Below are 16,710 nucleotides of genomic sequence, written 5' to 3' on the forward strand. Positions count from 1 at the left end.
CCAAGCCGGAATAAAGATTGCTGGAAGAAATATCAACAACCTCAGATATGCAGATGATACCACTCTGATGGCAGAAAGTGAGGAGGAACTAAAAAACCTTGTAATGAGGGTGAAAGAGGAGAGTGCAAAAAAACGGCCTGAAACTCAACATCAAAAAACCCAAGATCGTGGCCACTGGTCCCATCACCTCCTGGCAAATAGAAGGGGAAGATATGGAGGCAGTGACAGATTTTACTTTCTTGGGCTCCATGATCACTGCAGATGCAGACAGCAGCCACGAAATTAAAAGATGCCTGCTTCTTGGGAGGAAAGCGATAACAAACCTTGACAGCATCTTAAAAAGCAGAGACATCACCTTGCCAACAAAAGTCCGAATAGTCAAAGCTATGGTTTTTCCTGTTGTAATGTATGGAAGTGAGAGCTGGACCATAAAGAAAGCTGACCGCCAAAGAATTGATGCCTTTGAATTGTGGTGCTGGAGGAGGCTCTTGAGAGTCCCCTGGACTGCAAGGAGAACAAACCTATCAATTCTAAAGGAAATCAAACCAGAGTGCTCACTGGAAGGACAGATCCTGAAGCTGAAGCTCCAGTACTTTGGCCATCTCATGAGAAGAGAAGACTCCTTGGAAAAGACCTTGATGTTGGGAAAGTGTGAAGGCAAGAGGAGAAGGGGATGACAGAGGACGAGATGGTTGGACAGTGTCATCAAAGCAACCAACATGAATTTGACCCAACTCCGGGAGGCAGTGGAAGATAGGAGGGCCTGGCGTGCTCTGGTCCATGGGGTTACGAAGGGTTGGACACGACTAAATGACTAAACGATGACAACGAGATTGCTGACTGGGGCTAGTCACCTAAGCTCTGTTACAGAAGCTTCACTGGCTCCCAGTCAGTTTCTGGGCACAATTCAAAGTTCTATTTTTTAACCTATAAAGCCCCAAATGGTTTAGTTCCAAGCTATCTAAAAGACCATTATCTCCCATTATGAGCCGGCTGGTGTTAAGATGGTGTTAAGGAGAGGCCTTTCTCTCGGTCCCACCACTTTCTGCGGTCCTTTTGAAGTATTGAAGTAAGAATCATCTACATGCCCAGTAAGATTATGTCCATGGAGTGGAGGAGAGACTGCCATCTTGTTATTTGCCTCAGGCAGCAAAATATCTGGGGTCAGCCCTGCTTGCAAAGGACATAAAGCTCTGCTTGCTGACGTCTGTAGAATTTAAGCAGGCTTGCCCTGTGCATTATTTTCTTATAATAGCGCAATACATCTTCTGCTGCCTATAGTAGACTCCTACCTGGATTCTGGTAGCTCCAACTGATTTTAACTGCACCCACGGAAGCCCACAGGGAGGTTAGCTCTGTCTTTCAATCTGCTAGCTCCAATCTGCCAGTTCCAGCTGAGGCAGCCTCCTCATCTTATGTCATGGTAGAACTACTTCTGGTGTTTTCCAACACATTGGCCCAAATCCTGTTGGTTAAGGAAGCAGGCCCATTGTTCAATGGGAATTCAGGGAATCAGCTTCTCCATAAATTCTGTTGATTCAAATTCAGCCTACTCTAGTTATGACTTTAGCATTGTAAAGTAGGTCCATTTGAATCAATGGAACATAATGAGGAGTTGACTCACTAAATCGCTATTGTTTTAATGGGCCTACATTAGTGCAATGTACTGTGCTAAGCAACAGAAGATTGGTCATTGTTGTTGAAACTGCCTGGCTACATCTTTGCACAAGCAAAATGTTTTGGGAAGCAACCTCTGATCCAACAGCAACAGGACAGGATAGAGTCCCACAGACAAAATAGCAGTGAAACCGGTTTAAATATGATTGGAATACCTGCATTTGCTGTGCTTTCTTTGTTGTTGTCTAATCCTAATATCAAACAGAATTATACTATTGTTGAAGACTCTTGGACTAGGCTGAAATTTGCAAAAATGGCACATACTAATCCTTTCTGCACTGTACAAGGTCATAATACAAGTGAGGGACCACATATTTCAATTATCTCTTATGACACATTTTTTGTTGCACTAATGATATATTTGACTATATCAGGGAGATACCCTTCATCTTGGTTTTCTACTTTTCATGTACACAAATTGAAACATTAAAGTACATCATCTGACATTCTTCCCAGGTGCAAGAAATGTCCCAGAAAAAAGGTTTAAAAACGAACATAGGAATGTGTATATACATGGATGTGTTCATGCATTGTGCTGCATTTAAACATTTAATCTGTGCCATATGCTGCTCCTTTTCATTCTGGTCTTTTATTTGGACTAACAGATTAGAAATGTATTTCTGTGACATACTAATGCCAAGAATGCTGAATCATTATAACTTAACCCTGGAGAAAAATATCCACTTGTCCAGGGCAACCAGGGAGGTATTTTTGTTTGCACAATGCAAACTTTATTTACTAACACAGAACAGCATTGCTGTTAAGTGCTGAACAATTGGTTGTTCTATGATGACCTTTCCCAAGGTCTAAACTATTGTGAGCCACTCTTACAGGGTAAACAATCTCTATTTACCTTAGATTAATGGTATGTTTGCAATAAAATGACAGGTATTTGACTACACTAAGAATATTGTGTTCACTACTGCTAATTAGAGCAACAGCTGTAAATACCTTGATACCTTTAATTACCTGGGATGCAATCATGCATAAACTTGAGAATAGTGTTCCATTGAATTGTTTGGACCCTTTTTCTGAGTACACATGTTTGGGATTTCTTTGATAGTGAATAAAATTTATAACACTATCCAATTTTTTTCCAATATAGTAGAAAACACTGAATTACATAGTTACATCAGGTGTTTCTCCTTCTTCATTGTTTGTTTAAATGATATATAGTGCTTCTGGAATATTTCAAAAATGTTCTAACTTCCCCCCCTCTTCCCAATTTTTAATGCAGGAGCAGTCACTTCAAGAATTCAAATATGTGATCTTTTCCCTTTCGGATATAAATATATTTAAAGAAGAGCTATGACAACTGTGTATTTGCTAAAATTTCCAGTGGTTAGCTATTTGTGGCAGGAAAGAAAAATAGTCTTATGACACCTGAAAAACTAACAAGTTTTACTTGGCATAAGCTTTTTGTGTTCTGTCCGCTTTATCACTTGCAGTCCTTCAAAGAAGTATCAATCTAGAATTGTAAGAAATATCCACTCACCTCTGTATATCATATTCCATAATGCATGACTGTAAAGAGTGATTTTGGTGGTGTTAGAGGTTATCTGCTCTAGCCTTCAGAATTCGCACTTTTGAGGATATGTGGCATATATAGAATTCCAGTCCCAGTATGATGCTGTGGCTCTTCCAGGGTTAGTTATATGCTTAAGTAAATATAGTATTGTACTCCCTGATAAATTTTAAATTGCTGTAGCTGCCTCCTATTCTGTTGGTTTGTTTCATAATGTAATTTATACATTGCTCTGAGTTTATACAGCCTTGTGCGGTGATGAACGTTATCTGAACCACTAGCATTTGTTTTCATAATTATGAGTCCCCATTTGAGAAGCAATAAAACCACTTGGTACATCATCTCATAGCAACACTTGCTTCTATTCACTCCTGGCAGAAGAAAACAGATGCCTTCGAGATGCAGGACTTTCATAATGCAGCTAAAACTGCATGCTTACATTTTTAGACATCTAAAAACACTTCCCCCGAGGAAAGACATCTAATAACACTTCCCCTGCAAATTTGGACAAAATGTTCATTATTTCAAACAAAATATACCTAATACATACAGTTACTGTGGTAAATTTCTACAGCAGTAATTGCATTTATTTCAATAATGATTCCACTTTTATGCAACAAAATCTGACTCAATGTAGTGGATAAATAAAACATAGCTCAGATAAGATTTAAAAGGCTCTGGGAGGAGGGTCCAAAGGTTCTTGGGGAAGACCCAGGCACCTGTGGTGCCGATATTCGTATTTGTCTCCCCTGGGAGACAAATGCGAATATCCCATGTCTCGCTTAGACTGCACTTGGAAAGCAAGAAGGATGGATGCAGCTAGGTTTGCAAATATTCCAGTGAGAGCTTGGATCATAAAGTGAATTTTTTTTAGAAGGGCTAACCTCTGTAATTTTCTCAAGATGAGTAAAAGGCTTAGAAGGGGCTGGAAGTTCTTTTGAACGCATTAATAAAAATACATATTTTTTCTAGAAGGAACTGGCTTTCTAGTTCTCATAGACAGTTCTGTTGTGGTGGTCCTATGTGGAGGACATCCTAATGCGTAAGAGCAGAAACCTTTTAAAATAGAGGCACTGTGACTTTAATAGACTAACCATAAATATTCATTCCATGCTGAGAGTTTTAAAAATAACATGCAGTTTTTGTTTCTCATTTTTGCCTCAGAGTGTTTATATTCAGGTGGAGGAATAAATGATTTAAAATAATGCAAAAATATTAAATGTTATTGGGTCTGGCTTACGTGTTACACTATAGACAATGTAAAATACAATAATTTAGCACAATAAATAGAGGTGGTATATAGTTTGGTCGCTTCAATCTGACATGTTACATATTTCCTTTGCGAATGTCCTGGCCTCTCAGCTGGGTAGCAGGAACATGGGCAGAGGGCCCTGGCCGGCTGTCAGGCCAACTAACTATACATTTAATAATAATACTAATTATTATTATTAGTTAACTGGCTGGAGGGGACTTTGAGCATGTCCCTGCCTCTCAGGGACATGCTCAAATTAATTTTTTTAATTAATTTTTTTACGGTAATTACCCAGCCTGTCAGCATGCTAGAGGGGAGTGCTTTGTGCATGTCCCTGATTCTGATCTAGGAGGTGGATGTGGCATTTGCCCTTGTAGTCCCTTCTCCCCACCCCCAAAGGCTCACGTTGCGTTTTCTTTTTGCTGCCACCAATGGATTACTTCAATCCACAGTTTAAATGACGTATGTCAGAACACTTGTCTTGTGAACAGAAACAGAACTTATTTATTGAAGTGAAGCAGATTAAATAATATCAGAAGATTCTCAGATACACATTGTACATAAGCAATTCATCAACAGTTTACTCAGTACATACTTCTTTTTTCTTGCAGTATCATTACCAACTTCTCTACCTATTTTCCTAACCAGCTCTCTCTCTGATTAACCCTAAGTATCTGTTTCCCATCTCTCTGACTAACCAGCCTCTCTCTCTCTCTCTCTCTCTCTCTCTCTCTCTCTCTCTCTCTCTCTCTCTCTATCTATCTATCTATCTATCTATCTATCTATCTATCTATCTATCTATAGTGCTTCTATCTATCTCCCTTCAGCCAAGCCTCATATATGTTCATTGACTCTGCCCCTCCAGGGCTCTCATAGATTCATGCAAATAAGCTCTGGAGCTTGAGTGGCAGGAGTGAAAGGGCCAATCGCCACAGTGGAGACACATGCAGATGGCCCCCAGGCAACTGACAGGCGGGCTCAGAAATCACCCAAAAATTCATTGGTTCAGGAAAGTTTGCATTTTCCAGTTTTGACACACCTGCCTGAATCAACAAATTAGCTATTTTTGATTAATATGTTGGTTCGTTTTTAACTTTGTAACCATCTCCACCACTGAACTATATATGAGAGTTTTAATTGTTCTAACTTAGATTATTCTGGTACACTGGACAATGACTTCTGTAACATCCATATTAATGATGCTCATATTATTTTGATATTATCAGTTGTTCATTGTTTTCTGGCTTGGAATTTTGCTTTTCTGAGATATAGCCTAACATTATTTCACAGGTGTTGATAAATTCTCAGTGAGTTAGGTACCAGAATGTGGAGCCAGAGGTTGAGAATTTGATTCTCCACTGTCTCTCTTGGGAGAAATGTTGGTCTATGAAGGCCTTGAGCAAGCTTCCCTGTGCTGATCCACCAGAAGTGTGGTATAATCACTGCCATCACTGATTTACGAACGTCCCTACTTACGACAATTTTGAGTTACGACCAGCTCCGGCTGCAAAATTTTGCTTCCACTTGCAACTGGAGCTTCCACTCACGAACAGAAAAAGGTAGGGAAAAAAGGCGGGGAATTCAAATTGCTAACTGTAGGTGGTGATGAGGCTGCTTCTTTGTAGCTCTTTCACCCCAGCAGTTAGAGAGTGTGCGTCGTCGTCGGAGGCTTGGGACTGCCTCCTTCTGCTTCTGAGACCGTGTGTATGTGTTTGCACGGAGGCTTCAGGCTGCCTGGTAAGGTAAGGTGCTGTTTTTTGCTTTTTAAAAACTGTTCTGGGTGTTTTTGCAGCATGGTTTTGAGCTGGGGGGTTTATGTTTCTGTGCTGTGATGGGTCTTGGGTTTAGGTTTTTTGTGTTTTCCCCCATTTCTGATGGGTCTTGGGGGGTTTCCTTGTGTTTTGGTTTTTTCCCCGCATTTCCGATGGGTCTTGAGGAATTTGGTTGCTTTTGGGGGGTTCCCATTTCCGATGGGTCCTACATGCTTCCCTTGCTTTTTCCTTTCCTTTCTTTTCATCTCCAACCTGCCCCCTTTTTTCTGTGTGCATTTCTCATCTGCTCCATTTGGTTTCTGTGCATTTCCAATTGGTCCTGCATGCTTGATTGCTTTTCTTCCCCCCTCCCCTTTCAGCCGGAAGGGATTAATCATGTTTCCACTGAGTCTTACAGTGATTTTTTGTGTGTGTGTGATTTTTTTCCTTCGGCCGGAACAGATTAATTGCATTTCAGTGCATTCCTATGGGAAATGGTGCTTCGACATACGACCATTTGAAGTTATGTCCATTTTCTGGAATGGATTATGGTCATAAGTGGAGGCACCACTGTACATAGGTTGTCCTAGAAACTACCGAAAATAATCTTTTTCAGAGTTGGTCTTGTCATTAAGCAGGATGAAGTGTTAATCTCAAGCATCAGATTTTAGGTGTCTTGAAAAGGAAGGAAATCATTAGTTAACTTCTTCTTATTTTATTTTCACCCAGGGATAGGGAGAGGCTTTTGTAAGATTGTCCTAAAATAATCTGGCTTGCTTTGGACACTACATATTTTGACATAAATGTGTAGGGGAGTGTCATGTGTTATTTTGTCTCAGGCAGCAAAATGTCATGGGGCTGCTTTGCTGTTTTCTTGAATTTAGTCATTAAGGGGCTCACAGGTTCAATACATATCTTTTTTCAGTATCTAAACGGATGCAAACATACAAAAATAAGAGTAGTACTTCTGCCTTACTGATTAAGTCCATCAAGAAATAAATATTACTATAGATGCTAACAGTTCAATTGCAAAACAAACATTTGAATTTGCTTGCAAGGAACAGTGTCTATGACCACACATGACCCAGCATGCCCTGCAGGACAACTTGGAAGCTGCAGTTTCTGCAAGATACAACTGTCTGGCTCATGAAAAGAATAAGTTGGAACACATAAGTGGCCAGAGGCATATTTCACCAGTGATCTAATTCCTACACTGGATTCTTATCTTTTGGGCACAGTTCCAAGTACTGGTTGGTTCTGACCTTAAAATCTCTTAAGGCTGAATTCCTAATTCTATGTACACTTGCTAGGAAGACGTCTATTGAATTGAATTGAATTGAGTTTACTTTTCAGGACACATCAATTTTATTTTAAGGCTTTGACCCTAGACGTATTTAACTGGGAGTAAATTGCATTGAATATAGAGTCAGGTGTATACCATATGGGCCCCTAAAAGTGACTGACAAATTGAAAGTAATCTCTAATTTAAATTCAGGAACAATGACACCATGCTCTCTATTATAATTCTGCTTTACAAAGCAGAAGTGTTGTCTAATGGTTGTTCTGGATTTTTCGGGCTCTTTGGCCGTGTTCTGAAGGTTGTTCCACTGAAGATGCTGGCCACAGAGACTGGAGAAACGTTAGGAAGAGCAACCTTCAGAACACGGCCAGAGAGCCCGAAAAACCCAGAACAACCATTAGATCCCGGCCGTGAAAGCCTTCGCAAATAGAAGTGTTGTCTGTTTAGTTAAAATCTGTCTAAAATATCTAGGCAAATAAATCTGACTTGATACAGCACCCAGAAGACTGAATGTTCCTACAGAGGCATTTCATAGTGAGGAGCAACCACAGAAAAGCTTTTCTACAAACATGACATCATGACCTTTACTTTTATTTGATTTTAATGATCCAATGAATAAACGGTTTAAGCGTTTTTATTGTGTTGTTGATGGTAAGCCTTGAATGTTAGAGAGTAATGGACAGGCAGGGTAGAAGTGCAACAACAATAACATCATTAACAGGTCTAATATCCCTAGCTGAGAAAGGCCTCATATGAAGATATGAGCTTAATGCTTAGGCAGGATGACATGGGGAAGTTGTGCCTTTGGGTGATTGGGCCTCAGGCCATTTGGGGATTTAAAAGTAGGACTTCCAGCTTGATGCTGCGATGAGACAGCAGGAGGAGGACGGAGCTCTGTCCCGTAGGCTGAATTCTGACCTGTTTGGGACACCCCAGGGGGTTAAAAACCACCCCAAAGAGGTGGTGAACTGGGGGGGAGAAGCCTGTTGATCACAGGGGCAACAGCCCTTATCCACATTTGGTCTGGGAAACTCCCCAATCAACCAGCGGGTGGAAACAAGCAGCTGAACTAGCTTGCTTGCAAGTCGTCAGCAGTTGGCAATGGAGAAGCGATAAATCAGCCTAATTAACATTGTGTTACTACTGGGTGAGAAACAATTTTTAACTGTATTGCTTTATGACTATCCCTGGACAAGACAATCTCCACAGCAGAAATAGTTTCTTCTATCCCCCACCACTGACTGAGCAGCGGTGAATCTGGAGAGAGGAGGAGACACAGGGAGACACAAGGAAAAAAATGGACATTAATTAGACATTTAATTATACTTCAAGAAAGGAAGTTTGGTATTCCTTTGTCGTTATAAACTCTAAGAATCTTTCTCTTGAAAATATCATTGGCAACAACTCTGGGAAACTAAACTTGTTTATGTTACATGTAACAGCTATCTAAGGTGCTGGCAAAAAGCCTAGAATCAATGACCTGGAACACTTTATGGCTGTTTGGAATTCCCATTCTTTTTGAGGACGGAACTAAACTGCAGATACATTAACCCTAGAAAGCCTAATCCAGCCAAAGTGGAACTTCTAAACTGTAACCTGTGCTCTGAACTTGATTGGACTTTGAGCCTCTAGGCAGGAAAAACTCTCTATGTCTTGAGGCTGGATTTAAGATGATCAATCTATTAAAGTGGACCTATGAAAGCAAGTATTCATGTATTTGGACTGATTACTTTAAGCATATGGACAACTTTCACTTGGAATACAATTATTTGACATCTGGGACATAATGCCACAACAACGACAATTTTGGGATGAAACAAAGTCTACCCTTCAAGCAATTTTAGAAATAGTGAGATCCCACAACGAAGAGGCAAAATTATTCATAGAGCAGTTGAAGAAAAACTACAGTCAACAGGAGACATGGAATCATGAACAAGGAAATGAGAGTGTGGTGGATGATGTATGCCAATCAAAAGAGGGGCTGGAGGAAATTAGAAGAGAAAACCCAGGAGATCTAATTCTAACCCTGGAGCCAAGGAATGTTTTAGATGTGCTAAAGGGAGATAAGGGGAGAGAATCAGCAGACCTAATTAAAAAGAGCCTGGAAGATCTATTGGAGATAGATCAAATGTATAAAATGTTTTTGGGTGGCACAAGGCATGATTTTTTATAGAGATAGAAACAAGAATTGGGAAAAGACAAATAAGAGAAGGAGTTACTTAGAAAGATGAAAAAGGAAACAATATTAAGGTAGCCTTCAACATTAAAAGCATGTATATACCTAACTTCTGGAATTGTAAGGGAACATATCCTATATATTAGAAAAAGGAAATAAAACAAAATAAGGGATCACTAATCAGGGTACAGACATAACATGGTGGTTCTTAACGTAAATTGAAGCTAGATATAAGGATGAGGTAAAATAGTACTTAATGAAAATACATTAGATATGATATTGATATAGACATGATAGAAAATGCGGAGATACAAACGGCTAAACAATTATATAAAGAAAATCTATATAAAATGCTTTAGATAGCATCTATTATGTGTTAGGAACCTACCATATTTTTCCGTGTATATGACCCCCCCAATGTATAAGACGCCCCCCCTAATTTTGACCCTTGCTGAAGGCAGAGGAGCAGTTACTGGGCAACTGCTCCTCCACCCCCGTCTCCTGCTGCTGCTACCTCTGCTGCCTGATCACCTCCTCTGTTGCGATTGCCGGGGCTCACCTCCCGCTCACGTTGCCATCACCTTGTCCCCTTCCCGAAGGGAGTGCTGGAGGAAGCGATGCAGCGGCAGCAGTCAATGGGCAGCAGCATGTGCAAGTGCTCCTTTACCTCCTTCTCCTCCTGCTGCTGCTGCCACCTCTGCCCCTGGAGGGGACAAGGCAGTGATGGGAGCTCTGGAGGAGGCACTTGGGCATCAGCAGCAACAGTCAATGGGCAGGAGCAAGAGGCACCCAAGCAAGCGAGAGTGTTCCTTTCCCTCCGCCTCCTGCTGCTGCCGCCTCCAACACTGGAGGGCAGTGACGGAAGCTGGATGTGAGCCCTGGCAGTTGCACTGAAGGAGGCAATGGGTGGCAGCAGTGCCAGCAGCAGCAAGATGTGCCCGAGTACGCACGAGTGCTCCTTTGCCTCTGCCTCCTTCTGTGTATAAAATGACTCTCAATTTCCCCCTAATTATTTTAGGAAAAAGTGTCATTTTATATGATATTCAGTTATTATTGGTGTAAAATACAAAGTTCGTCAGTTAAATCACCTCAAAATTATATAAATTTGGAATTAATTTTATTAGGTATATTATTAGAGGATTTGAGAAAATTGTGTACTATGGGAGCAATATTATGATAGTAACCAATATTGTATACTAAAATACACACATGAATGGTTAAATGTTTAAAAATATGTAGATTTTGAAGGGACTACTAAGAAGACACCAAGGCGCAAAAAAATAATAATTATAAGCAACCCATGTAACACGATGTTTAACAAGCACGAATTGAATGTATATAGACTGAAAAACTAATAAAATATTTTTTTTAAAAAAAGTAAACACCAGCTCCTTAAATCAGGATCCAAAGTCAAAAAAACAGGAAATGTAATTCTTTGTTAATGTGTTTATTGCGTCTCCACTTAACTAAGGTGGTCAGAATTCATGTAGGCAAATTCAGAACTAGCTGAAGCTTCCAGCTCTTCTTAATGGCCAGCTTCACTTATAATGCGCAACAGCAATCCAGTTGGGACATGGATAATTGTAGCCAAATATAGTTTTCCTCCCTTTCTCCTTGGGTAAGTGCTCACAGGACCAAGACCATTTGTCCTATCCTTGAAGCCAAGTTCTGACCTAACCAGTTTCACTAGGTGGGTAGGTGCATGCTGGATCTGGTCCCATCAGGATAGTCTCCAAGTTATGAATGCAGGATCAGGACTCCATTTCATGGCCAATAGATTGATAAGTATGTTGCTGGAGGACCAGGATTCTGTTTCATGGCCCCAGATCTAACAAATAAGTGAAAGGTTGGACAACTGCATCTGTCCACAAGTGATGAGGCCTGATGCTGACATCTCCACATCTCCAACAGGTCTTGGGTCTGCCTATTGTTAGTTGACTAGTTGTGACCCTCTCCTTTCTGTGTGTCTGCTCAACACTTAATGCTCTCTCCCTTGGCTCTCCCATCTGCAGGATGATTACTTGAGAATGTGATGGCGGCGGAAAAGTGAAATAGCTCTGCTATCACCATTGCCGTAACATAAGCATGGTACTGTGTTGTTACATGTGTTACTATACATAATCACCGTCAGATCTGTGCCATCTGCCTTCTAGTCATTGTCCTGCCCTCTTCATTGCCCCAAACTTGCTGATGAACTAGAGAGCTGACTGGGTGCTGTGGCACTGGGAACAACTGTGTCAACAGCCCTCCTCTTTCCATGCCAAAATGAGACAAAGGCTTTGACAGGAGTGTTAGTCAACATTGACTGGAGTGCCAACACTGTCAGTTAATCTACCCTCAGAGTGTAAGTCCATGTTGTAAATAGCAATGCTGTGTAATTGAGATACTGGTGAAGGGTGCATGTGTCATTTTTTGGAATTAAGTTTGCTCCTGAACCTTTTGCTATCTGGGCAAAAGCTTGCAAAATCCTGGGTGACTGAAATTGTCAAGGTCATTCTGCAAAGGAAAACAAGGACACAGGAGTTGACATTATTCACAGATTTGCATATGAACTGCCTGTTAATTAAACATGGAATGCTCACTGAGAACATTGGCAGGGAAATAACTTAGCTTAACACTTTACATTATTTTTTCAATGACTGGTTTATTGTACAATAGGAAAAGAAACAACATGTTCCTACAGCATTAACATTGAACAATATTAACATTGGAAAAAATAGGTCTTCCTAACATTTCTATAAAGTCTCAGTAGAAGTGTTCTCTATTATAACATCCATGGATACCATATTCAATAGATTTATATTGACTGTGCTGAAAAAATTGATAAATTTACAGTGAATATAGAATACCTGGAAAATTACTACACTTTGGTGGCCTTAAAAGGATTCTCATTTTAAAGAATCACATGACATATAAGAAGACTGCACCAGTGTACCAGCAATCACACCCAGTCTCCATTAATAGTATGCTTTAAATATTTCACTTATTAGGATTAAAGAAGCTGGAGGAGATAATGGTGTGGATCAGAGCACTATGTGATCAGTACAGGATGTGAGGAATGGTATCAAACATTATATAAACTGAAACAACTGCACCTGAAATCATGGACAGTATAGCTTCTAGTTTGACAGTATACCAGTCAAATTAGGAGGGTGAAAGAAGGCCAAGAAAAGGCAAGAACAATGTCTCAGAAATCTGTACAGCAATTGATGCCATGCAGCCTGGCTCCATGATCACACACACACAGCACTGTACGAGTCAGATACAGGACTAGAATAAACTGAACACCGGTATCATGTGAGTTCCTGGTGTCAGATAGCCATCCAAGCTATAGCCTCACCCCAAAGAGTGAAGCAAAGGGTTCACTTCTGGCACATAGCTATTCTTCTTGAGTAGGAAGGAACTGTACCAGACTTCTCCCTGAAACTAAAAGCTATAATTTCTGCATGCAGGTCTTTCAGGGCAGAAGCAAACTATTATTGATAGCCTGTGATTAGAAAAAGGAATAAGTTAATTGCTGGGCATATCTATATGCACAGTGGAAACTTTTCTCACCTCAACTTAATTTGCAGATTAGCTTATCTGGTGATTGATCTTCAGAGCATATGAATAGGATCCTCTGAAGTCTGATTTTTTTCGAATACAAAAGTTTGCCTGAGGGCTGAAATAGGTTATACAGTAAACATGTCGCTAGAAGCAACACTCCCTCAGGTGGAAAGCTGCCGTTTCTTCAAACAGCATGCACCCTTCCACATTTAGCAAATTAGCTTCATTTTGCTTCATAACCAGTCAACTGGGAGACAGCAAAGCTTTGTTTGTACCTCTGATGTTAGAGATGTAACGTGGAAAGGCTTCCAACCCTGGACTGCCGATACAAGTCAGAAGAAGAAATAGATGTTTTTATTAACATGCAATTTGACCCTAAATCACATTTCTAATATGTTTTCAATTTTAATCACAGGTCATCTATAATAATACATATTTCTGCCCTCACTTATTTTTTTTTCAGCATTGTATGCTGGTCTTCCTATAAACAAAGAGCCAAAACAACTCAGTTAAACTCAACCTCCTAAGTCACTGCTTCAACTGAATTCCCAGGGTTATGTTTTCTGTTACACAACATATCAACAAGACAACATACGGCTAGAAGCTGCATAAGGAAGTGCATTATTCATACCAGATAAATGTGGCATTTATTTTGTTCAGTACAGGAGAGGACAGACTGAGATATCCATGGTAAAATGGCTCCTGATTTTAATCCAGTATAAGTATGTGTAGTGCCCTGTGATGGTAAGACTCCCAGAGGACTATGTGAGCTACAATCTATAGAGTGAAGAGAATTTGTAAAATAATTTTTAAATAAGCATAACAAATATCCTATTTTTATTATTAATTGATATTGTATATAACCAAAACATTCATGTAAATACAACTTGTTAGACAAAACAGATAGCTGGGCAATGACCCACTAAAATTACATTATGCTGAAGACGTAATTTCCCCAAAGGATATGTAAGTGAAGTTGGTCAACCACTAGTGTGAAGTTCAGGTGAAACACGTAATTGATATTGCCTGTCTCCCGTCACACCATCAATTATTTTTGTTCTTCATTCTTCACAGCAAACCAAGCAGCAGTCCAGAAGTCACACCTGCGAAAGCCCTTTCGCTGGCCAAAACATTGGTCTTTTAGTTTTTTCACTGTCCTGTGTAGAAAGGATACAAAATTAAACGTTATTTTATACTGTGTTTTACTTAGCAAAATAAGACTATTTGACAGATCTTCCTTCACTCACTCATTTGTTCCTACTGATCTATTCATGTGACTACAAATGAATCTCATCTTCCTATTCAGTTTATTGAAAGCATCGCCCTTCTCTACTTCCAGTGTAATTCATTCCCAAATATACTGTCAAAGCATCAATAGTTATCCACAAAATCAGTTTTGTGATCTGCCCACTTAAGAATCAAGTGTTTTTGACTTTGTTTTCTTACTGCATGCCGTCGTCTTCTTTTCGGCTGGATGCACTCTTGTCTGTATGAGGGCCACTGGAATCCTTTGGGAGCTACTTTGGTTTGTTCATGATCCACTTCCTCTGAATCAGAATCATCTTGCTTTACCAAGGAATAGAACTGCTTTTCTGGGTAAATGTCCTTGAGCTTACTCTCAAAGAATATCTCCAGGCATCGTCCAGCCTCAGCAACCTCTGAATCAGGCTACAAAAGAAGTTGTTATAATTTGTTATAATAGGTAAAGGTAAAGGTTCCCCTTGACATTTAGTCCAGTTGTGTCCGACTCTAGGGTGCGGTGCTCATCCCTGCCTCCAAGCCGTAGAGCCAGCGTTTGTCCAAAGACAGTTTCCGTGGTCATATGGCCAGCGTGACTAAACACGGAACGCCTTTACCTTCCCACCAAGGTGGTCCCTATTTATCTACTTGCATTTGCATGCTTTTGAACTGCTAGGTTGGCAGGAGCTGGGACAAGCAACGGAAGCTCACTCTGTCGCGTGGATTCAATCTTACTGCTGCTGGTCTTCTGACTCTGCAGCACAGAGTCTTCTGCAATTTAACCTGCAACACCACCACGTCCCCCAATTTGTTATAATAGTGTGGTGCTTAACTTAGTCTGAGCTGCTTTCTCTGTTGCTACAGCTGTGACCCCCTTTATTTTCCTTACATTAATACACAAAATAAACAGAAAGAATGCACTGAGAAATATGAGAACATTTGGTATTTATACTAGCAGGGTACAGGAAATGGGTGCTCTGTTTATAGCAACCTAGGTTACAATCTTCAAAAGCTTCTAATTAGGCAAATTACCATGTATAAAATACATGTTTATTGCTTTAGAAAATGCATTGAAACATTGTGCGGTGGGGGGGGGGGATTCCTGAACTTGGTTACAGAAGCCTTTACATCTGGTTTCTAAGTATGGAGGCATACTGAAAGGTATTGTGGAGAAGAACATGGTGCTACTAGTCTCTAATAAAGGACTATACTGATTTTTCCAGAAGAACCAGGAAATAAAGCCCAAGTGCCAATCTTCATATTGCATCCAGTGGATACTTAGAAAGGACATCTCAAGTCAATCCACAATGAAAATTTGTTCAATTTTCCTTACACCCAAGATATCAGTACTGCATCCTGGTATCCACACAATGCAGAATCAAAACTAGTGTCAATAGAATCAAAGCAAGAGTAAGATCTGGAGGGAATTTACACCATCACGGAGTAGTGTCATATTTTTGTTCTACACTGCTCTGAGTTGCTGTAGTAAGGATATCTGCTCATGTGGACCCAAGTACTGCATTGCTCCATGCTGATTCACAGTTTGTGGCTAGGTGTCATTTAATGGCATTTTTGTACAGGTGTTCTTCAGCTGGTCAATCTCCATACCCTGTCGATGGGTAAAAACTAGAGGAGAATGTGAAGCAGATGGCAAGAGGACATAGAAGCCAGGCAAAAAGGGGAACAATTTGTGATGTCAGGGAGCAATTCTGGCTGTGCATAGACAGGTTTCTAATGACAACCCAGTATATCAAACAACTTATACTCTCCTTTATGTGTGGATGCAAATTCCAAGGTGATCCATACATATCTGGAGCAATAATGACAACAACAACAAAAATACCAGAAAACTCCTAAAACAACTGTAGACAATCCCACTGGGAGACAAGACACTTAAGTCAACCTGTTTGTCTGTCATCTCCCCCTGATCCAGGTTATAGTGTGGGTACTTCCAGATAACCTACAGCAATGGGCTAATACCTCAAGAAGGGAAAGATGCCAAATCCTGCAGAATTTATCTCATAGACAGCAAGGATCTAACAATAAACCAAACTATCCTTACCCTATCACGAGGAATGGACAAAGACAGGAAAAGAAAAATCTTTGCACAGGTAATTCTGTGGGCTGTTTTCTGGATGACAGATACTTATTTTACTTTATTTAAAATATTTTAACCCACCTTTCTCATTAAAAAGGACCCAAGGCGGCTTACAACAAGTAAAAAATAGTAATTAGTAACAATGA

The 16,710-nt window shown here is 40.2% G+C and overlaps 1 protein-coding gene across 2 annotated transcripts in view; it reads right to left on the minus strand.

Moving 5' to 3' along the window:
- Window positions 1-12,305: 12,305 nt before the first annotated feature.
- Window positions 12,306-16,710, minus strand: part of TRIM66 (tripartite motif containing 66) — a 74,796-nt gene continuing 70,391 nt past the window's right edge. For both annotated transcript variants that reach the window (XM_078383913.1, XM_020789960.3), the window contains exons 19-20: window positions 14,674-14,895; window positions 12,306-14,384 (exon numbers count right to left, since the gene is read on the minus strand). In XM_078383913.1, coding sequence (XP_078240039.1) covers window positions 14,325-14,384; window positions 14,674-14,895 — 282 coding nt within the window. In that variant the 3' untranslated portion in view covers window positions 12,306-14,324. The remainder of the gene's footprint in view (window positions 14,385-14,673; window positions 14,896-16,710) is intronic.

The sequence above is a fragment of the Pogona vitticeps genome, chromosome 1 (genome assembly GCF_051106095.1).
Source record: "Pogona vitticeps strain Pit_001003342236 chromosome 1, PviZW2.1, whole genome shotgun sequence".
In the NCBI taxonomy this organism is placed as follows: Eukaryota; Metazoa; Chordata; class Lepidosauria; order Squamata; family Agamidae; genus Pogona; species Pogona vitticeps.